The sequence below is a fragment of the Magnolia sinica genome, chromosome 10 (assembly GCF_029962835.1).
Source record: "Magnolia sinica isolate HGM2019 chromosome 10, MsV1, whole genome shotgun sequence".
NCBI lineage: Eukaryota > Viridiplantae > Streptophyta > Magnoliopsida > Magnoliales > Magnoliaceae > Magnolia > Magnolia sinica.
The window spans coordinates 74168224-74191759 of NC_080582.1; the positions used below are offsets into that span (position 1 = coordinate 74168224).

At 39.8% G+C, this 23536-nt stretch overlaps 1 protein-coding gene across 11 annotated transcripts in view; it reads right to left on the reverse strand.

The window, feature by feature from the left end:
• Window positions 1-23536, reverse strand: part of LOC131216992 (formin-like protein 18) — an 89525-nt gene that overhangs the window by 50507 nt on the left and 15482 nt on the right. For 5 of the 11 annotated variants that reach the window (XM_058211651.1, XM_058211649.1, XM_058211647.1 and 2 more), the window contains exons 2-12: window positions 13678-14378; window positions 8937-9158; window positions 6855-8845; window positions 6579-6705; window positions 5707-5778; window positions 5093-5191; window positions 4864-4905; window positions 3698-3778; window positions 3556-3606; window positions 3380-3461; window positions 1682-1776 (exon numbers count right to left, since the gene is read on the reverse strand). In XM_058211651.1, the coding sequence (XP_058067634.1) occupies window positions 1682-1776; window positions 3380-3461; window positions 3556-3606; window positions 3698-3778; window positions 4864-4905; window positions 5093-5191; window positions 5707-5778; window positions 6579-6705; window positions 6855-8845; window positions 8937-9158; window positions 13678-14378 (3563 nt within the window). Of the gene's footprint in view, window positions 1-1681; window positions 1777-3379; window positions 3462-3555; window positions 3607-3697; window positions 3779-3900; window positions 4012-4863; window positions 4906-5092; window positions 5192-5706; window positions 5779-6487; window positions 6706-6854; window positions 8846-8936; window positions 9159-13677; window positions 14379-23536 lie in introns of those variants that run through there. The other 6 variants (XM_058211653.1, XM_058211652.1, XM_058211656.1 and 3 more) reach the window with 6 other exon arrangements.

Genomic DNA, 23536 nt, shown 5'->3' on the forward strand with positions numbered 1-23536 from the left:
ACCATTAACCCAGACCTCCATCACAAAAAATAAGCAGGAAAAATCACGGAGCGCTTTATGGCTTCAACATTAATAAACACCATTTAATGTGGAGCACTTTTGGGGTTCTGCATTCAATGATTTTTCCAGTGTTAACAAACAGGCCCTACGGCATGAGACAAATATATTAGAAAATTAGTTTGGTTTTATGCCAAGGAGGTCTATCATTGAAGTTCTTTCCCACTTAGACAATTGATAGAGAAATATAGGGAGAGGATGAAGGATCTTCACAGTCTTTATTAACTTAGATAAAGCATATGCTAGGATCGCCAAAGTTAATCCAATGGGTATTGGGGGAAAGAAAAAAGAAAAGAGAGAGAGTTCAAAAAGGATATATTGACATGATTAAAGATATGTATGAGGGAGAGGTAACAAATGTGAGGACCACCAGTAGAGAGACAAGTGAGTTCCCAATTACTATAGGCTTGCACCAATGATGAGCCCATACCTTATTGCGTTGGTTATGGGTGAGGTAATGAAGCATTTGCAGGAAGAGATCCCATGGTGTATGTTGTAGTCAGATGCATTGGTTTTTTATTAATAAGATAAGGGAGGGCATAAAAACAAAGCTAGATTTATGGAGGGGTGAATTAGAAATTAGAATCTACATGATTTAAAATTTGTTAGACTACAAAATAGTACATGGAGCGCAATTTTAGCACCAATTGGAGTAGAAATGAAGAATTAGTTAAGGTTGCGAACCAAGAGACCACTTTCGATAGCTTGGGTCAATAATTCATGAGACTGGAAAGATTGAGAAGGATGCTGCCCATAGAATTTGAGCCGGGTGGAAGAAATGGAGATGTGCCTCTAGAGTTTTATGTGATCGTTCGTGTACCACTCAAACTGAATGGGAAATTTTAGGATAGCTATAAGACCCAGAATGCTTTATGGGACAAAATGTTGTGAAGTAAAGGAACAACACGTTCACAAGATGAGTGCCATTAAGATGAGGGTGTTGAGAGATGAATGAGTGGTAAGACGATGAAGGATAGACTTAGAAATGAATGCATTTGAGGCAACTTAGGAGTAGCACCAATAGGTAATAAGCTGAGGGAAAGTAGACCTAGATGTATTGGTCATGTGCAATGGAGACCAAGAACCACGCCAGTTAGGAATGAGTTGATGCAAGTTGAAGGCACTAAAAGAGCTAGGGGAAGGCCCAAAAGGACATGAAGCCAACCCCAATTAGTTGGTATAAGGCTTTGATGATGAGTAGGAGGAGGGAAGCTTCAAGCAAGAGACCCAACAGATTGAAGCAACAATACAAGAAAACTTGGAATGAAGAAAGACAGCATAATTTTACTTGCCAGACTTTTATCTAAAATACATTTCAACTCCAATGCACATAAATTTTTAGGAAAATGACAACACTCAATGAAACCAGTTTGTTCCAAGCACCAGCTGTGGATAAAGATAAATATTTGCTATGATTGTGCCAACCCCATTAGTTTTTGGATAGTTTGTTACAAGCAGCGGCAAAGGATTCATTTAGCCAACCCATTAGTTGGGTAAGACTTAGATGATGATGATAAGATTGTGCTGGTTGAAACTATAAATACAACCTCACTAGATGGCTTTATATTGCTCAGAAAACCCTATATGAGTAAAAAGTAATTCATCGTATGGTAGAAAGTACTACCTTGCAAAGATAATGCATAAGAGTCATCTTGTTGTTACAGGCACGCGTATCGGTGAGTTTAAGGAGACTATCCAATCTAAAGCCAATAGCAGAACCTACAAGCATGGATTATGAGCTCTGTTACAAGGATAGAAAAGACCAGAGAACTTCAAAAGCAGAATGCATAAATGACATTGCACAAGGAAAAGAAACGAGTGCAAGGCCTTGTGCGAAATGTACATGTAGGCAGTGTTTTAAATATCGACAACATCAGCCGATATATCCCACGATATATCTTGTATCCCACCTATGCAATACGAAACACACTAGTGCCGATATATCCCACCTATTTGATCCAATGAACATTTTCGATTTTCTATCCATGTTCTTGTTGTAAATTGTGTTAAACCAGTGTCAAATGGTTACAAATCTATGATTACTCATGTTTTCCATGAAAAATCAAGAATTAGGAACTTCGATTTCGAGATTTGGGGGAGATGGTCAAAGTTGCGGAAAATTAAGAAAAATCAAAATTTCTTAATTTCTCGCAAATCAGTTGCAATCTTTATATCCAAACACAAAATTAAACATGTATGTAACCTAATCTAGTGATTCTTCTTTTACTTTTGAATGTATTGCTTATGTTTCCATACATGTCTTCTTATGTTTATAAATTATATGAATAGACATTGAATATACTTGCATCAGTTCAGTTGGAAAGTGCATATATTAGGACCCCATACAAAGGAAACCCCTATTATGTGCACTTTTTTGGGAATGTTTTGATTTCTAAGTGTGTATTGATGTTTTTTTCAACAATCCCTCAAGTTTCATTGAAAAATTCGACCAATTTCCCAATGTTCCCACGTTTCCCAACAACATCGATACATTACGCGATACAACCGATATATCTCATGCGATAACTGATATGTATCCGTATCCCAAGGGTGCGATACATTACGGGATAACGATATTTAAAATATTGCATGTAGGCCAAAAAATTAACAAACGATTTGGAGAGCAATATAGTCATGCACTGGTTGTCAAAACTAGACACAGAGACATGTAATCAACGAGATGGTGCCACCAGCGACTTCACAATTTTTTGACACAAAGCTCTTTCAGGATCATATAAACTCAGGTCATTCATGATCTCTTATGAGCTTTGCTAAGGCCACAACGCAGCTCATGTACATGTCACCACAGGTGCCTGCGTGGCCTATACTTGCAATATCCAATCCTTACATCATGTGTCTGACCATGTAGATGTTTCATCAGGTGGGCCATGATTTTAGACACAGTCGGACGATTAAAAACCTCGGCCATGTTTTTTTCAGCAGTACATTTGTTTCATAAACTGTGGCCTACCTGATGAGTGAACCAACCAGATATTTGGGCAAGAGCATCTACATGGTGGTAACCCTCTAGTGAGTGGATCAGTTCTCATATTAATGTGCCCTGCTGGCAGATGAGTGGCTTGTACTTACCTGTCTTGTACACACACATGGGCTTACAAAAGCTCGTTTCTTATTGCAATATAATAATATTAGACAGCTAAAGGCAATTAGAGTTTCTGTGATGGTTCATTGCTTGCTTGTAATGGAAACAAGGAACACTTAATTGAATCTAAAAAAAGAAACACTTAGGAACATTTATATAATGCACTAGAAAACTACAATAATTTCTGAAACATGTTAGGCAAATGTGCTTTTAACTCACCCCTTGCAGTTCCTTGGTTCAAAGCATTTCCTAAAAAAAGAATTGTCTGCATGATTCTCTTCAATTTGACAGACGTTCTGATCTGATAATCACAAGGGTTTCAATGGTGCAGGAGATGTCAATAACCCAGAAGAACCAAAACAAGTGAAAAGGAAAAGCAGGGAGAATGAACTTGCCTCCTCTGCTGCAGAATTTACAATATTCAGGTTATTCCTAAGGTCAGAAACCTGAAAAAACAAGCATAAGGGGATCAGATCAAATTTAGTTTACATGGAAATATGTTTAGCAAACTGGCTAAAAAATATGGTTTTCCCTGACCTGTGAACTGAACTGAATCTTAAATGAGAAGACTCTGAGCTTAGATTCCACCCGTGGCACTTTCATCATCTCTAAGAAGAACTGTCATGTAAATGTCTGAACATGTCAATAAGAAAATTATGCAGAACAAAGTGACTGGGGACATCCATAAACTGATTCAGGAATGAAATGAAAATGAAATCAAAGGTGACCTAGGCGCACACGTGAGCCATTTGGGCCACCTGTGCTTTGCCTGGGCCTCAGGTGAAGCAACATCCCTGGGTGTGTCCCTAGGTTTGCTTAGCACATAAAGCGCAACTGTCCCAGGCATGCCTCTGCATGCCATAAATAAATAAATAAATAAAAAGAAGGATGCGACGCATCCCCATGGGTATCTCAGATAAAGGGCACTTTTGATGCATTACATTTACACATCAGGGTCCAAACTCGCCACACCATTCACCACCAACCAGACCACAATTTTGGTCCAACAAAGGATTCCAGTCACCTGTGCTCGAGTCACTTGCTGGGTCAGATTCCTCAGCCTGCATCTGGCCATGACATGGATTCAGCACTTCCAAGCCTGCATTAACTTCAGACATTTTTACACTCATTTCGGTGGATAGACTGGTGGGGCACATGTCTCCCTTAAACAATTTTCCCTATTTTCTTAGAGCAGAGCTTTCATTTATGAAAAATACCTCCTCACCCAAATTTCTTAGAATTTTCATAAACTTGAGAGGTCTTCTTCTTGATTTCTTTCTTCAACTAGTGCTGCAAAGCACCGCATTGGACTTCTTGAAAGCAATTTGAGCTTCAATTCTTGCTGTATTTTATTATACTTTTCAAGAGTTCCGTATGATAACTACCCAAGTACATTCTAAACACAGGTGTACACCTGCTGGACATTTAAAACCCAGTACATACTAAACATAATAACATACATATATATCTATATATATATATATATATAGATATAGATATATATATATATATATATATATATATATATATATATATATATATAGATATAGATATATATGAGTCTCATTCTGGCATTCACACGCTCATTAGTTGTCAAGCCTAGTTAGCATATTTGTCATTGCAGCAGCAGTGTAACAGATCCTAGCAAGTAGCAAGCAGTGATTAAATATAGGGGGGAAATAGGGGTGTAGAAACCAACTAACCTTTTCACATTTCCCTAAGCTCTCTTTATCACCAGTGTAGCCCTAAAACATAGAAACATGAATACAATTACTGCTCAAAATAATCAGGTGAGTATAATTGCTAAAATTAACTGCATCTAAGTGGATTCCCATTTTCTGCAGAAATAGCATGACATTAGGAACGATGCAGCTCCCATCAAACCAATTTTCAGCAGTATCAGGTGAATTGAATTTGACAACATCTCTCTACCTTAAGCATTTCCATTTCCTCTTTCGTTGGACAGTACTTTCTGATGTTATCTACCTGGTCAGCATCTAAAACTGTATCGTCCAAGGCAAGCACTGCACTCTGCAAACACCCACAAAGAAAAGCATGAGAAGAAAGCACAGAAGTTTCCTGCGCACCACATTTTGTGATAGAGGTTCCCAGGAAATCTGCAAGAACACATAATGGGAATATATATATATATATATAGGGCTTTCAATGGGCTGGCCAGACTGTTGGGTTTTGGGCCCAGCTCAATGTGGAATGGGTTTGGGAGCTTCTGGCCCAGTTAATAATAAAACTGAGCTCAGGCATATCCGGGCACTGACTGGACCAGCCTTTTGGCAGCCCTTGGAACTTCCTATTGCAAGGAGAATAAGTACACTAATCAAGACAAGGGAGAAGAAGATCGTGCCAACATAGAAATTGAGTGGATCATAATGAATTACAGAAAGCCATTTTTCAAAGCATTTTACCACCTTGAATGTCAAAGCCTTTCTGGTACATCAACATCACAAAAGAAGGTATTGTAAAATGAAGTCTGTGCTTTCCAAACTTTAAAGGGATGAATCTGGTAAACTAATATGGTGTTAGCTTACCATTATATCTGGCAATGGCATCTTAACCTTTGTAAGCATGATTTCACAATTATTAGCCCGCTTTAGATCGATCTGCAAGAACCAGTATGTCAGGATTATATAATATGAATAAATCATGAAATGCTACTTTTTTCTCAAAATTGCTCCATCACTGGGTCATAAACGAGGAATAAAACTACTCAGAAAGGTCAGAACTTTTCAATCCATGCAACAAAAGAAGAACTTATTTCTGAGATTCATCTTCAAATACCTCTTTTAATGGCGTTATCAGATGCCAATATTCAATATGTGTATAAATAATCACTCTATTGTTAAGAAAAAGATCCTACAAATCGGATAAACTGTACTCTCTAGGTTTTATGTTTATGATGTATTGCAGTTTGATCATGTCAATGACCATTTATGGGCACCAGACCTCCCTCATATAGTGAGCCTCATAGTAATCACTCCATTCCACAGGCTAAAATTCTCTTAGGAGGAGAGTAAATTGAACGATCTCATTTTATCATGCGTCCATTGGAACGCAAAGGGTATTACAGTAGCCAGTTGAAACTGATATGAAGGTACCTGACATGATGACATCTTTCATTCAACTAACAACAGCTGAAAAGGAATTTCAGATCCACAAAATTTCAAGTAAAATGTGTCATTCATTAATTTGATCAAGAATTATGTGAAGAATCAGGAGCAAAACCCCTAATAATTATTTGTTCATGAAGTTTCTTAAGCTGGAAATCATTTGTTGAAAAATTCAAGATTTATTCTGACAGCATGGCGTTACAAGTCAGCAACAGAGAAACCTTGAGTAGCCGCTGACGAGAAGAGAAATAATTTGATACTGCATGTCATGTGGGAATTAAAGACTACAATACCAGCTGGACCACTTTAGCTCCAAGTGAGGCACGTCGTCTTGATTTTTCACCCGCTTTCGCAAGATCTGAGCTTGGCACTACAGTTGAGAACAGACTCTCAAGTTCTGAAATGTCAAACTGCGGAGCCCTGGCAGAGACAAGAGCAGAAATAAACAGATGAGCGGCCATGAGATAACATCGACGAGCAAATATCATCCGTCACCAGGTGTAGGGGCTATATCTCTATGCTAGTAAATATAAAAATAAAGAAGATGCAAGGAAATGAAGTTCTGATACTTGGAAGCTTCATCGCTCTTCTGTGACTCAGCCCATAAGCTTCCCTGCATTGCCCTTGTTACTTTTACCCAGTGCAATGGCCTTAGAGAAGACTTTTTTGATGTCGATTGACTCCTCGGTCCTCGTCCCTTAACACCAAAGGGTGGCGGGCCAGTTCCTATGGCGGGTGGAGGAACACCAATTCCTTTGCTGCCTACAGGGAGAGACGGAGGAGAAGGAGCACCAGGTACCTTAGCCAAAGACCCTCCAAGAGGAGGAGGAGGTGGTGGCACAAGTGGAGCACGAGGAGAATTTTGAGAAGCAGGGCCACCATGAGGCTTCAATGTAAAATGAGGTGGAGGGGGGGGTGGCGGCGTCAAAGCTGTAATAGCAGCGCTAGGGGACCCAGAGTGTAGAGGAGGTGGTGGAGGGGGGGGAGGGCTAGCCACAACAGCCAGCTTTGTCATAGGTGGAGGGGAAGGAGGGGAGGCTGATGAGGTAATCATAGGTGGAGGAGGTGGTGGAGCTGATAGGACAGACATAGGTGGAGCTGGAGGGGGAGGGGGAGGGGGAGGGGGAGGTGGAGATGATAGAACAGATATAGGTGGAGCTGGAGGGGGAGGGGGAAAGGGGGCTGATGAGGCAGATATAGGTGGAGCTGGAGGGGGAAGGGGGGCTGATGAGGCAGATATAGGTGGAGCGGGAGGGGGAAGGGGAGCTGATGAGGCAATCATGGGTGCAGGGGGTGGGGGAGGGGGAGCTGATGAGGCAATCATGGATGCAGTGGGAGAGGGAATGGGAGGGGGAAAGGGAGTTGACGATAATTTTTTCTGGATGACACCTGAGGAGAATGGGAGAGCAGGTAGAGGATAAGGAGTTGTATCTGGGCTGGTGACATCGGATAACAATGCCCCTAAGTGGGGAGAGGAAGGAGGCGGGGGAGGTGGAATTGACATTGATCCACCTCTGATTGGTGATGAGATTCCAGGATGTGGAGTAGGTGGGGGAGGTATAGGAGGTTCCAGCTTTGAAGCCGAAAGAGGCTGAGATACAATTGGATCTGGTGTTAGGGGTGGCGGAGGAGGAACCATAGAAGTTTTTATGGTTGGGCCAATCGAGGGGGGTTGTGAAGATGAAACAGAATTAGGTCTTGCAGGCTCAAGTAAACACTGCCCACCAACGATTGAAGAGGATGGGGAGGGTGAAGGTGTTTTCATTTGTTGAGTGGTTTCTGCACTACCATATGTAGCATGGTCATGCAAAAGAGCTGTAATTCCAAGAGCTGAGGGTGCACTGTGATATCTTGAGATAGGGAGAGGTGATCCTTGCAAAGAACTACTAAAAGAAACTGGATTTGACAAAGATGATGGTCGGATACGTTGAGAAATGATTTTAGGTTGGGCAGGGCGCTGAAGTGCAACAAGCAGTTCTTGGAGCTGAACCTTCTGTTTGCTCAGGTCATCTGTAAATAGTTTTGGTGCAACCAGCTCCTTTTGGGGCTGAACCTTCTCTTTGGAATCAAGAGATGGTTTAACTGCAACCAGCTCCTTTTGGGGCAGAACCTTCTCTTTGGAATCAAGAGATGGTTTAACTGCAACCAGCAGTTCTTGGGTCTGAACCTTCTCTTTGGTCACGTCAGCATCTGGAGAAGGTTTAAGAATGGTAGTGGTCTGCTTCTTCAGAGCTGAGGGCGATGAGCTCTTGATCTTCTTTTCAGTTGAATCAGATTGCAGCTTTTCTTTAAGCATAATGGGGCTCAGTTCCTGTTTCAAGGCAACAGTTTCCATATTCAGTGGAGCAACAGTCTCCATTTTTTCTTGGACGGGTTTTGATGCAGTTATTTGCTGAATTGCATTAAGTACAGCATCCCCCTTTGAATCTAGCCAATCTACATTATTGAATATCTCTTGTACTTTAGCAAATGCTTCCATTGGAAGCCCTCCCCTCTCTTCCCCACCAGCCAAATCCACAGTGATTAGAGAAGAAGCAGCATCCATCTCTGAAAGAAGAACCTTCATCCAAAACCAAAATAGAATTTGCTTATAACATTAACAGCACCGAAATGCAACTGAGCCCATTTAAGAAAGGAAGATAGATGCAGACCTCTGCTCTGAAGTCCTTAAGAAATCTATCCTTGGCATTCCATAAAATGTCAATTTCATCACGGTTGAGCATCAAAATATTTGATCTGATGAAAGCAGTGTTGAACATGACTCGAAACATCATCTCTTCGCGTTCCAGGTCATCATCCAAGCTAATGCACTCAAGTACAACATCACCTTGAATATGGCAATGAATGTCAATTTTAACTAGTTCACAGTCTGCCTGCAACAAAATATAAAGTCAGAAAAAGAAAAATACAATGCGAGCCATGGGTTTCCAAACTGGACCAGCCCACATGGGTTGACCAGTCTGAGCCATAACCAGCAGATCAGACAGTGTGGTTGAATATTGACAGTATTTGCATTTTTGGACTTGATTGGATGACCTGTGTGGTTAAACTAATAACCAGCCTGTTCATCCAGCTTAACATAAATCGCTTGTTCACAGCTCCCCTTTGGATTTGGTGCAAAAGATTTCACTTCACACGAGTCGAAGCTGAATCCCTAGTCATTCAACGAGGGTTAACCCCTATAACCACCACCACCACCATCTATGCCTTTTCCCAATTAATTGGGGTCAACTACATGAACCCTGTCCTGCCATTCCACTCAATCAAGGGCCAGACCTTCAGTCAGACCATAGATCATCAAATCTTTTCTTACTACCTCCATCCATGTCTTTTTGGGCCTTCCCCACGACCAACATTGACTTTGTTACTCAGTCATCATCAATTCACAAGGTATTTTTTGGAACCTCTGGCTTTGGACTCAGTTCCGCTCAAATGGATATTTTGATTTGGCAAGTCGATCCATCAGGAATTTCATAAATTTTGGCTAGGCATAACTAGAAACAATAAAAGTTGAGATATTAAACATTATACATCACTGTTAATATGCTGCTCTCCTTTTAGAAGTCTTATGCAGATCCCTCCTCATGTTACATGTGGCAAAAACACTTGGCCAACATAACTTTTGATCTGGTCGGCCACCGTGTGGATGAGCCATACCCCAAGGGGATTTAACTGTGGCAACCATCCGGTTAGTGACCTGAAAAAGATACAGTCCACATTCATTCATTCAGCAAGAAAAACTCAGAGCAACTAGATGGAAAGAGTTCATCAATCACAGCGACTTTGACTATAACCTGTCCACACAGTGGCCCACCAAGATCAACATTTCTGATCACCAAACGTGTTCGCCACATGTATCCTTGATGGAATTACATCTAATTTCCACGGCCATAGATGAATATTACCATTCCAAAACGTGGGAACTCAGGAATCAAGATCAAAGATATATCAATATAGCCTTGCAATACTAAATTGTTCTAATATTAAATTCTTACATGGAGACCTTAACCACCCACACCTCTTGTGTGCAGACATCTTCAATCTTTTCAAGATTGAGAAGTCTTCAATCTTGATGTGGACACCAGACCATTTAAAGTATATTAACGAGGGAGGCATGCGTCACCCGTGTCCATGTGGTTAGATGACGGGTACGAGTCGGGTCTCTAGAGGTTGAAGACTTTACATGTGTAATTGCTTAAAGGAGACATTTAGACTATTGGATTGTGAGGATGGTGTGATCGGACCGTTGGATCGTCACGGCCCACCTTCATTGTGCTATCGTCCGGGCCCATCGTGCATCTTGGATTTGAATTTAGTTTATGAACATTTTATTTACTTGAGTTTTGAGACTGTGCGCACAATTTTGTGTGCGAATTTCTTTCTTCTTCTTTTTTGAAACTTTTTTAGTAGGGATATTTTGGTCATTTCATGTAATTACGAATTTATAAGGGTGTTTTGCCCTAAACCTAAAGTATGTTATGTAATGTTATGTTTATGAAAAGAAATAGAGCTTTTGCTTCTTCAAGACCAGACGATTCCATCTTCAACTTCCAGTGATTGGAAGAGGGCATGAGGCCAAAGGAAGTGATTTCTCATCTTCTCCCTCTCTCTACTTCTTTCTTTTCTCAAGGTATTCTCTTCTTTAAACATATTTTCTTCATTTTCTTCTAAATTCTCTACATCTAGAAGCCGATTCTTTTTCTTCTCAATCCAAATCATTAGATCTTGAAAGACTTTCAGTCCCGCATTTACATATTTTGATCCAAATCCTATCACCCAAGGCCTTAGATTTGAAGAACCACCAATTTTTCTGAATTTTCCAGATTTCCCAATCCAGAAAATTTATATTTCTTGGATTAGAAAATCCACTTGGATCGTTAGACGGACTCATTATAAGACGAAAGTCCTATCTTTCACTAGATCCGACTAAATTCAGATTTTAAAGTTTAATACAACGTGTTTGTGATGGATGGCCATGATCATTGCGGCATTCTCCTTATTTCCTTCTTGTGTTTATGAGGTATAAAGCTTCTTCTTTTTTGTTAAAGACTAAATCTGCCACTTTCAAATACCACATTCATTTAGGGTTGGATTAGGCCGTCCTACATGAAATCTCTTCTCACTTCCTCAACTTTTTAAGATCATTATAACTAAGGCTCTTTGTAGGGCTAAATCATAAATAGATGCTAATGAAGACTTCAGTGGAACAAGAAAAGGCAATGTTAAGGACTTGAATGAGATGACTAGTAGTAAGAAAGAACCAAGTCCTAAAGAGACATCAGGAAAAGAGGAAATTAACGTAAGGAACAAAAAATTTGAAGAAACCAAATCAAAAATTGTTCATAGGAGTCAGCTGAGTCCTGTGATCAGACCGATCCACTGAGTTGTGACCAACTTGGCCAAGTTTTCAATACCTCAGGCAATTCTCATATGTGGTAATAGATGAAGCCTACGAGTGGCCATGATCATTTTCATAACAAATTCTAGGCCACTTTTTTTGGGTAAATTGTTCAAATGACACAACATTAATCCAATTTGAATGCCTATTGAGTAACTTTCAAATGAGCCCAAGATCATGCAATGCTAACTAATGCAGGACAATTAACCATTTGCTCTAAAAGCTCGAACTGATAGAGCATGGCAAATTAATTCCTTTTATCTCATAACTCAGGCCCCACATCCATGAGTTAGGTCCTTGGTTGAACCCTCCTTGTGGGCCCCAAATCACATGGTTCCGCCTCACACAGGCCGCCCACCCTGAGTGTGCCCCCGCATCCCATAGGCCACCCCACTCGAGCCCGGTGTGAAAATGCCCATGCATTAATCACCTCCGGTGACGAGTCTCAAACACGAGACCTCCCGCTCTGATACCAATTTGATGTAGGACAATTAACCACTTGCTCTAAAAACTCGAACTAATAGAGCATGGTGAATTAATCCTTTTGTCTCATAGCCCAGGCCCTACATCCATGAGTTAGGTCATCAGTCGAACCCTCCTCGTAGGCCCCAAGTCACATGGGTTTCACCTCAAACAAGCCACCCACCTCACACATGCCGCCCACCCCGAGTGTGCCCCCACATCCCACAAGCCACCCCACTGGAGCCCAGAATGAAAATGCCCATACAGGACAATTAACCACTTGCTCTAAAAGCTTGAACTGATAGAGCATGGCGAATTAATCCTTTTATCTCATAGCCCAGGCCCCACGTCTCATGGGTTAGGACTTGGGACCTCGGCCGAACCCCCTTCGCAGGCTCCACTTCACATGGGTTCTACTTCACACACACCACCCGCCTCACACGTGCCGCCCACCCCGACTATGCCCCTGCATCCCACAAGCCACCCCACTCGAGCCCAATGTGAAAATACCCTTGCATCATTAACATGAATGAGGTCATGAACTTATGAGTTATGACCAATTTACATCAGGGCCAAATGGATGAGATGGGATTTAGGGATAGTTTTATCATGATTAATATCTTAACATTTTAGTAAAATTGATGGTTGGGTTACAAAATAATGGATGGTTAGGATTATATTAGGATTTCTTTGCTTTGGAATAAAGTATACATACATGTACAGATTCTCTTATTGATGAATGGTTAATGGTGAATTGGAAAACAAAAGAAAAAAAAAAGAAGTTCTTTGTTTTTGTTTTTTATCCTTAATCCCTTGTTGGATTAATTTTCAGGGTGTGATGTTCCTATTGATATTGTGATACAACCAGAAGTTCCAAGTTTGATGTGACTTCAAACTAGAAACTTTGAATTGGGTACTACGGTGTGCTGCCCTGATTCATCTGTCCCACATTGGTTTTGGTATCAAAGCGAGCCTGATTCCATGGGATAGATTTTATGTTAGCAAAATCTATGCACGGGGAGATCTATTTAGGACAGATGTGGTGTATTTAAATTTGTAATAAATGGAAGCAGTTGTCAAAACTTCAGGTCCAAAGAAGCAGTGATGAAATTGTTGAACATGGGATATTTTCTAAATTGTGAAGAGCATCCAACTAAACAATACCTTAACTCGTATTCCTAGGAGAAAAGTATTTTGAAGAAGCAGGATGCGCAGTCAATTTGATGGACCTTTACAGAATTCTTCTTGGATCAGTACTGTGGATATGGGATGGAAACATCATTCACGATTCAAAGAAAATAATTATTTATTCACGACAAAGAAGCTGAACATCCCAGCTATCTAGGGTCAGACATGATTGCTAGGAAAACCTCAACATCCAGCTACCTACCTAACATTGAACCACCTCCTTTACACAGGTAGGGGACCCAGTGGTGCATAGCTACATATGTACATGTGTTGGTGCGGTGGTGGTGGTGGTGGCGGCTGCGAAAAATGACAGTGAATAATAAGATAAAAACGCATAGAATCACCTGTTTGTAAAGCTGAACACTTTTGCTCTTCTTGGGTGTTGAGAACAAAACTTTAGGGGTTCTATCAGTGGCAATAAAGGGATCTTGTCCATAGATCCGAAATATTGGCCGACATCCCCCTTCTCCATCAAAGTTAGGAATCGCTCTAAGCATGACGCAATCCAGAGTAAGTGCCCTATCCAATGGTGGCCATTCTGAACCCACATTCCGCCGAGAAATGTATTGTAGGTATCTCAATTGTGAAGGCAGCGGATTCAATGGTGACAGAAACTGCAAAAGCTCACGGGGTGCTTGTTTGTAAATCATGTCCAGAGTTTTCTGCTCCCCAGTGTATTGTTTTCTATAAATCAAAAGCCCAGCCAGCATGAAAGCCAGAACTGGCCACCCACCTCGTTCACAGTGCATTAGCAACAAGTTCTGCTGCCCAAGAGACAGCCAACTCTCGCTCGACCTCAAGAAATGGTGGACCATTTCCATTGTAAGTAGCGGGCAGCCTTCATAATGCCGAGGATAGTCCATTACAGTCATATCAAACTCGGACAATATGTCAGAAATCTGGCTTTGCCTTTCTCCCTCTCTGAAGTTGAACACCATAAAGGATGCATCAGGAAACTGGTCACGTAGCTGACTCACTATCCCGCCCATGTAGACTTTATAGCCATCTTCTTCCAACCCATCAGTGGAAAAGCAACAATCGAACACTGTTGGCAGAGGAAATTTCTTATGTAAATAATTTAAATTTTCTCAAACCAGAAATACTGAAAGAGATGCTAACTACCAAAAATAGCATTCCATTTTCCCACATGTGCATTAACAAAACACACAAAATATCATAAAGCAATTGAATAAATAACCACATAAAAGATCGTGATGTGTACAGATTAGACAGCATTTTTAACAGAAGGTTTGAGACACAGTATCTAAAATCGGATAATTTTCTTCTCCTAGCCTGCCAGTAGATAAAATTCCATTGTTTTAGACAAGTTTCTTTAGTCTAAGCAGGAAGTGGATGATCATTTGTAGCCTTTCTAAACCGATCTGGAAAGCTTTTGACACTCAACTATATTATGTGCATCAATGAAGTATGACATTGCACTAACTAGGAACATCCATAAGTGGTGTGTCTACATAGGGTCTTCAGTGTATTTAAAAAAACAGTTACATAATGGCCATAACAGCCATTGCATAACAGAAACAGATCAGGCCGTTACAGTTGCGGAGACCTAATGGCCCGTTCCAAAAAATTCGGACCATAACGATACTGTGACTGTCCATTATGAAGATGCATAAAGGCCCAAGATTTTCCTCTATTTCTCCTCCACTTTTTGAAATTTTTTCTTCTGAAAGACTATTTTTAACCCATTTTTTACTCGATTTGTGCAATCCCGTTTTCGAAGAATTGAAGATCCCAAGCTACATTTGGGAAAAATAAAAATAAAAAATAATGTAAAAATACTTTCTTTCTTTTTCTTTTTTTGCTTTTTCTTGCTAAAAATTTATTGATTTAACATTATACTACCAAGTCAACAACCAATCTTGCTAGATTTGTATATTTGTGTTCGATTTGGCCATATATGTATAAATTTTCATTTTTTTTTGTATTTTTTTCTTTTTATATAATTTCCAGCAATTTTCAAAAAAAAAAAAAGTTTTTTTACTTTACCTCGGAAAATTTTATTAATAAACGGCTGAAGCCAAATTTTACAAATATACACAAGCCAAAACAAAATTACAACTCAAGCCAACTATCGGGGAACTTCTCAACCGCCTTAGATACAATCGCCCATTCCATAACATTTGATTTAGTCCTATTTAACACTTCTAAAACCTGCCCCGCCCAATTCCTAAAGCACTGATTATTCCTAGGGCTGTCAACAGGCCAGGCCTGGGGTTGGTCTCAGCCCGGAATTGTAACTGTTTTGGGCCGGGCCTATTCAAAATTCCAATGTTGGCAGGCCCGAGCCTGGCCCATTGACACCCCTAATTATTGCTTTCTAGCCATTAAAACCAAATCCCCACAAGCAAGCACAACCACCACACTTCTTTCCACCTTTTACCAAAAACACCACTGTGCCACATGAAGAAAAACTCGGCAATGGAAGCTGGCGATAACCCATGCTATATCGAACAACTTGAAAAAACCTTCCCAAATAGCTCTTGCAAAGGAACAATGAATAAATAGATGATCTACCGATTCTGCTTCTTGGAGATGCATAACACAAACATTCGAAAAAAATCATCTTCCTCTTTCGAAGATTATCTATTGTTAGCACTTTGTTGCAACCCACTAACCATGTCAATGCGGAAACCTTTGGCAAAGCACCATACCTCCAAACATAAGTAGACTGACTGATTTCGTCGCTGATTCTGACACCACTAAGCATCTTGTAGAAAGATTTAACGGAGAATTTCCTGGACTTCTCTTTCCTCCAAATCAACGAATCCGACTCACTGACCACTGGATGAACCGTGGATAACAACTTTAGCAAGTAAATGAACTCCTTTAACTCATCATCATCTAAACTCCTTCTAACTCGTAGGGACCAAATAACTTCCTGACCTTGCATGGAAAAACAACTTGCCACCCATATGTTTGCCTCTATCGATAACCTTACTAACCCCCCCCCCCCCCCCCCCCCCCACAAAAAAAAAAAAAAAAACTTCAACCCATTTCTTCCCTAACCTTACCTTTTAACGATGCCACCATTGTTCGAAGTATCCCGGATATTATTCGTATCTCCAGCTCGGCAATAATGATAACACCGGTAACAATACCAATAACAATGGTATTCTCATAAATTCCAAGTATCGGTGATGTATCGTTAAGTAGTGCCAATGTATCACCAATATTTTTTAATATGTAAATTCCATGTGTCGCTTGTATTGCTAATATTTTCAACTATGTAAATTCTAGGCGTCACTTGTATTGCCAGTGTAATGACGATATTTCGATAATATAGCCAATGCATTAACATCGCCCCAAATAGTTATTTATTACAAAAAGTTCCATTACAACTTTTTTATATATATAATATTTTTTTTAAAAAGTTAAAACTTAAATCCCACCCTACCCGTCTGTCCCCTTCTTACCCTTTCGCCCAAGCTCCAGTCTCTCTCTCTCTCTCTCTCTCTCTCTCTCTCTCTCTCTCTCTCTCTCTCTCTGCACCAACAAGGTACCTCCATGGCTGCTTTATCTAATATTATATATATATATATATTATTAATTGAATATTTAATTTGGGAGTTAGGTTGGGTCAGTTGGGTTGGGTGGCTAGGTTGAGTCAAGTGGCTGGGTTGAATCGGGTGTGGTTTGGGTCGGCTTGCTGGGTTGAGTCAGGTGCAGGTTAGGTGCTGGGTTGGGAGTAGGCTCAACTCGATTCAAGGTAAGCTTGCCTCAACTCGATCCACTAGCTCGTCTCGAGCTCAACTCGAAAGGTTTGGCAAACAAGCCAAGCTCCAATGGTAAGCTCGAGCTCGAACTTGAGGAGAGCACGGACGAGTCAAGCCAATCTTGGCCCAGCCCGACTCAACTCGACTCAATGTACAGCCCTAATTGAGATAACTTCCTTTGAAACCGTTCGACAACTTTGTCCCATAAATGTTTTGCCAGTTTTCCTAAACTTAAGGAATACCGAGATACGTGGATGGGAAAGAACCTTCCCTACATTCGAAAATGTTAGCAAAATTGATGGGGACATCACGCGCGCATGCACACACACGTCCCCCTACGTACGTACGCATGGAGAAGGAGGGCCCCACCATCGATCTGGATCTATGACGACATCCGAAGAGGGCCTCGTAGTTAGAAGACTGAGTTTTGGTTCGTTAGAGTGGGCCCAGTAGTCAAGTAAAGCCCATCATGGGATCTCATAATCGTGGCCTACTAATCTGATTAATCTCATATTTTAGGTTTTGCTTATTAATGTTATTTAGAGTATTATGGACGATTTAGATTTCTTTGATTAGTTTTTATTTTTGTTTACTTCATCGTCAAGTAATAGGTTGCGCACATGGCGCAAGTTTTGGGATATAGGGTTTTCCTATAAATAGCACCCCTTGTAGGGTTTTTTTTATTCATGGAAGCTTAATAAAAATTCCGCGTTTTTCCTACTCCTCTGAGTTCTCGAGTTGTGGAAATCCAATTAGGTGCAATGCCAACCCTGACTCGCCCTCATCCTCTACCATCTTTATTTCTCATCTCCTACCACCCTCCACACCTCAAATCTGTCCTTTATTGCAATAGTTTTCCTCTTCACAGCAGAATTCCAAATTCTGGCCCTGCAAGAGAGCTGAAATTTCAACGGAGCACCACGCACAGACCATGTGTCCAATCGACACGAAACTTGGGGGTTTTGAAGCCCTCCCCTAGCTGACCAGAGCCAAGGAGTCGCTTTCCGCACTCGATGCCCCCTCGCACGTGCGGCCAGACCCTTGCGCACGTGCGACAGGCTTGGCCTGCTGTCCGTGCACGGGAACTATCTCCAGGTTTTATATTTCCGCCTATTTTACTCCATTCCTACCTATTCTCCCTAACCCTAACCCTAGATGGCATTACTTTCAATTTATTTGCCCATTTTCTTACCCTAAGGTTTTTTGAATTGAAATTGGTGAATCCCTTGGATTAAGGACTGATTGTTGTGCATGTGTGGATGATTTTTTACTTCCTTTTGAGTATCGTTTGGTCCATAATTTTACTGATCCAGCCCCAGCCTGTGTAGGCCTGGACCCGCACAAATTCCCCTTGGTTGAATGTTTGAAATTTTATGTGGGATGTGGAATTTTATGTGATTGTTTCTGAATTAGTATAATCTAAAGCCTAAGATCTTGCATATCATGTTTAATTCTCATGTGCTGCATCAAAAATAAACTCTCTTCCCTTGAGATACCAACCCCCCCACAATTCACTCTTATTGATATTTACTTTTAAGCCTGACGCCACTTCAAAGCAAATTATAATCATTCAAAAGTCGTCCACCCTTGATCTGCCTCACACATTAAAAACATATCATCCATGCACTAAAGATGGTCACTTGGAAACTCGAATTATCGATAGTGAAACCTCTCAGAAGACCCATCGTTGAACATTTATCTATCATTCTACTTAACACCTCGACCACAAACAAATAAGGGGACAAAGGATCCCCTTCTCTCCCTAACATGCAATTAAGAAAATCCCAATTCACATGGTAATAAGCTTTTCCAACATCTAATTTGCACACAACCCCTTTCAAACCTCTTCTATTACTTGCGTCAATACATTCATTCACCACTAGCACACAGTCCACTATCTGATGCCCTGCTAGAAACGCCCCTTGAGATATGGATAGAACATCCCCAATTACAACTGTAACTTAGACACCAATAAATTTGACAGGATCTTATACAAGCCCCCCTCAGAAGACAAATGGGCCTTTAGTCCTTCAAACTTTCCACCCCTTCGTTTTTTTTTTTTTTTCGGAATTAGAGAATAAACACCACCACTAACTCCAGTTCAATACAACCTTTTTCTTAGAAAATATTTAATGTAGCCCACCACTTCATTTTTTACAAGCTCCCAAAAATTCTAGAAAAATGCAATCAGAAACCATCCGGCCCAGGTGCTTTGTCACTTGCTAAATTAGAAATCACCTTCTTAACTTCCTCTTCTAAAAAAGGTTTTTCTAATGATTCTGTTGCCTCACTCGAGATCATATCAAAATGCAGATTATCTTACTCCCTTGATAGCAACTTCTTGTAAAACTTAACTATCGCCGCACACACTTTATCTTCGCCTTCTACTCTTCCCTCCTCAACCACTATTGCTTTTATTTTGTTCATTCTAGCTCAAGCACATGCCGCATCATGAAAAGATTTTGTATTCTTGTCACCTTCTGTCAACCAAAGGGCCTAGGATCCATGCCTCCATTTTATCTCCTCTTCCCTCAATCTCGAATTATACGTAACACTATGAACTTCTCTCCAAGCTCTTTCTTCTTCTGGTAAGTCTCCATTTTCTTCCTTGATGTCAAGCATCTGATTTTTTTGCAAAAGATATAAGGACTCCGCTTCCCTTTTTCCCAAAACCTCTTCTTTCCACACGTTAATCTTACTTTCTAGCAACTTTAACTTCTAAAACAAAATACGCCCTGCTGTTCATTGAACCGAGAATGAAGCCCAGCATTCCTATATCAGTGCTGAAAAACCTCTCAATCTCTAACCAAGCAAGCTTGAATCTAAACGGACACATCCCCCAATCCCCTTCATCTATTACCAAGATTATCAGATCTATTACCAAGATTATCAGGCAATGATCTGATATTGGTTTTGGTAAGCCTCTCCGATGCACTAGGGGAAACTTTTCAATCAACTCTAGAGAGAGCAAATTGGTGTAGATTGTTAATATATGGAGTTTACATCTCTACGCATGCATGCACTAAATCCGTGTTTTTTTTTTTTGCTTTTTCTTTTTATATTTTTTGTAATTTTTCTAAATGAACAATGCCAGATTTGTTTTTCTTTCCCTCAAATTTCTTAAGAGAAATTATGTCAAATGCTTGGAAATATGCATTAACAGAATAAATCCCACAGATTGCATGAATTTTGGCCTGTTTTGGGCATTCGAGTGCCCAGATTGGCCCGACATTGTTCATCCAAATTTAATTTTAATTTTTCCTTAAAGTTCTTGAGAAAAATGTGTCAAATGGCTAAGGATGTGCAATACCAAGATGAGTTCCACACGTTAGATGAATTTCAGGCAGCCTAACATTATTCATCCAAATTAAATTTTAAATTTTTCCTCGAGAAACCCTAAGGAAAATGGTGTCAAATGGTTAGGGATATGCATTATTGGGCAATACTGGGATGAGTGCCACAGATTGCATTAATTTCAGGCCATTTGGGAGGCAGCGGAGTGCTCGTAATCAGCCCGACACTATTCATCCAAATTTAACTTTCAAATATAATTATCCCATCATTAGATTCATGCTCATATTATCTTATTTATATTGAATCATTGATATTAGATATTTATTACATTAAATGTAGGAGTTTTAAAATTCGTCTAAGCTTCTCAGGTTAATAGAATCACCAGGCAGCATGAGACGCATTATTAGCAAAGAACGGGTAGTTACACCATCATAAACATGTTCAAAAATTAGAAAAGAATATACATTCGAAATCCTCTCATTTTTATTTTTATTTTTAGAATTTTTTCTAATATTTTTTTCCATTTTTTTCTTTAAAGAACAAATCAACCGTTACAACCCGTAATGCAATGTTGAACAACTGGCCACTATGCCGGCCACTACCATTATTAAATACCTTACGTTTCCTCAAAGTGCAATTCTAGGTAAACTGAAAAATAAGGTCTGAAAATTAAATTCATTGTTGAATTTTAGTATTTATTAGTATTGAAAAAATTGTTTAGCAATTTGTCTGAAAAAAGTCTTGATATCTGAAAATAAGCACTTTTTTCACAAAAAACTTGTTTGGTAAACATAAATCACAAATGTCTGAAAATGGGCAATTTGTAATATTTCCTCATATTGTCTCAATTTCTATCTTTTGTAGAGTATAAGAGGAAACCAGCTATTGCCATACTTCTAAATTTGGCACACCTATGCCTAATCCAATAAAATTTTAATACTTTCCTCTTGTGCAATCTAGTAAGAGAATGTCACTCAATTTATAAGTTCTAACCCTCACGCTTTTAGGAAGTTCAATGGTGAATTGTGGGTAAGAAGAGATTAAAGGTCAATTAGACACACGTGCGAGATCTGTGTCAGATATCTCATGAATGTCTCAGATATCTGTTAGGTGTGCCATGCCAATCAAGACTGGAGAGATATTGGGCATGGATATGGGTTGATTCTGACAGGTGATCCTTTAATCTCACCATGCAACAGGCTTAGACATTCATGGCCTACATCTCGTTGATTGGACTACCATTTGATTGTTTCCAAACCTCAGATATATTCAGTAGGTACTCATTGGGCTAGAAAACAATTTTCAGCCTAGTCTAACCTGAATCGAATCAAATTTATCGAAAACAAGATCAAACGGACATGATCTCATCCGGCCAGATCTAGTCAAGCATGTTCCAATCTAATCAAACCATCTCGAAGAACACATCGAGAAACTCAACTAGACCAAATTTTATCTAAATCCAATCCGCGAACAAGGAGATATGGCCCACTAAAGGAAAATGTTGTCTTCTACATCCGTTTCTGTAGGGATCCATGCCCCTTGATTTCATAGAGCTCAAAGCGTTGGAGGTCATGGAAGGCTCAGATCTCCCAAAGGAGACCAAAAAATGTTAAAAATGGGCAACAAACAGCTGACTTCATATTTCTTTTTTTTTTTCGGTCAGCATGTGTGGCGACACAATTTTGTATGTCTAGGATCTCAATGCTCATATCTCCGTTGGGGACTTGCTACTTCTTTTGAAGCTATAAATGAGTACTACAAGATGTGCGGTGTACTTCCGAAAGAAGTCTAGAAATACCTAAAAAACTGAGCCACAAAGTCAAATTGTTATTACCGTACATGTGGTATGCAGCAACACACCAACTTCGACGTGCAAGATCTTAGCGCTCTGATCTCCGTTCGGGACGTACGACCACTTATTTCAAAGCTATCAATGAATACTACAAGATGTGTGGTCCACTTCACAAAAGTAGTCCAAAAACACCTCAAAAATTGGCCACAAAGTCAAATCGTTATTACCACACGTGGCCCGGATGTGTAGTAACACACAAACTTCGATATCCAAGATCTCAGTGCCTCGATCTTCATTCTAGGCGAGTGACCACTCATTTCAAAGGGCTTGATGGGTACTTCAAGATTTAATGGTTTATATATGTAATCGGACCTCATAAGGTGGTCCAAAAAGTGTTGTCATTTTTTTTTAGAAGAGGAAGGGCATTGTTGTCATTTTAAATTGTTTGTAGGGAGCTAAATCACCCACTACATTCCGCATTAAGTGATTAGTCAAGACAAGGAGCTGAAAAAATAAACCCCTTTTTTAGTGAAGACCGAAACTAAGTACTTAATTATGTGGATTTACTAAACACCTTAAATAAGGGAAAATCACTGAAAATACTGAAATTCAGTTATAAGTGCTGAAAATAAGTTCTATTAAACGGGCCCTAAATGTTCATAGTATTGGTATCATTACAAGTTTGATTAGTCGGGTATACGGAAACAATATCGATATCGTCAATGATATCGTTGATAACCGGAAATGCAAAGAAAGATTGGAAAACATGGGGAAAACGGTGGAATTTTTCAGTAGAACTTCAGGTAATGCTAAAATACACATATTTGCATATTTACAAATCAAAAAATTGCAAAAACAATGCATACGTAATAAGCTTCCATTTAATGGGGGCCTAAAAGCATGTGTCGTTATAAGAAATCAGTCCAACCATCCTATCCATCCAATCAATCATCAAACCATCCAACCTACCATCCAAACATCCATCGATATTTCAGAATATTAACAACACAATATTTCGCCGAGAAATCATCGACAACTGGAAAGGAAACAAAAGATTGTGATCTTGATATAACTCATACTGCGATAATGAAAATAACGCGATATTATTGATATTATCGTCGACAAACTGAATACCGCATACAACCATGCACCCATAAAAAAATCAAAATGGAAAATTTTTTAATAAATAGAATTTTGGTGATATCGATACATTGGTAATACAATCAAAATATTGCTGATAAATTGGCGATCCAAGCAACACCTGGAATTTATACGGTAAAAAATATTGGCGATGTTGATACTTGGCAATACAAGCAACACTTGCAATTTACACAATCGAAAATATTGGCAATACATGACCGATACCTAGATTTTCTGATACTA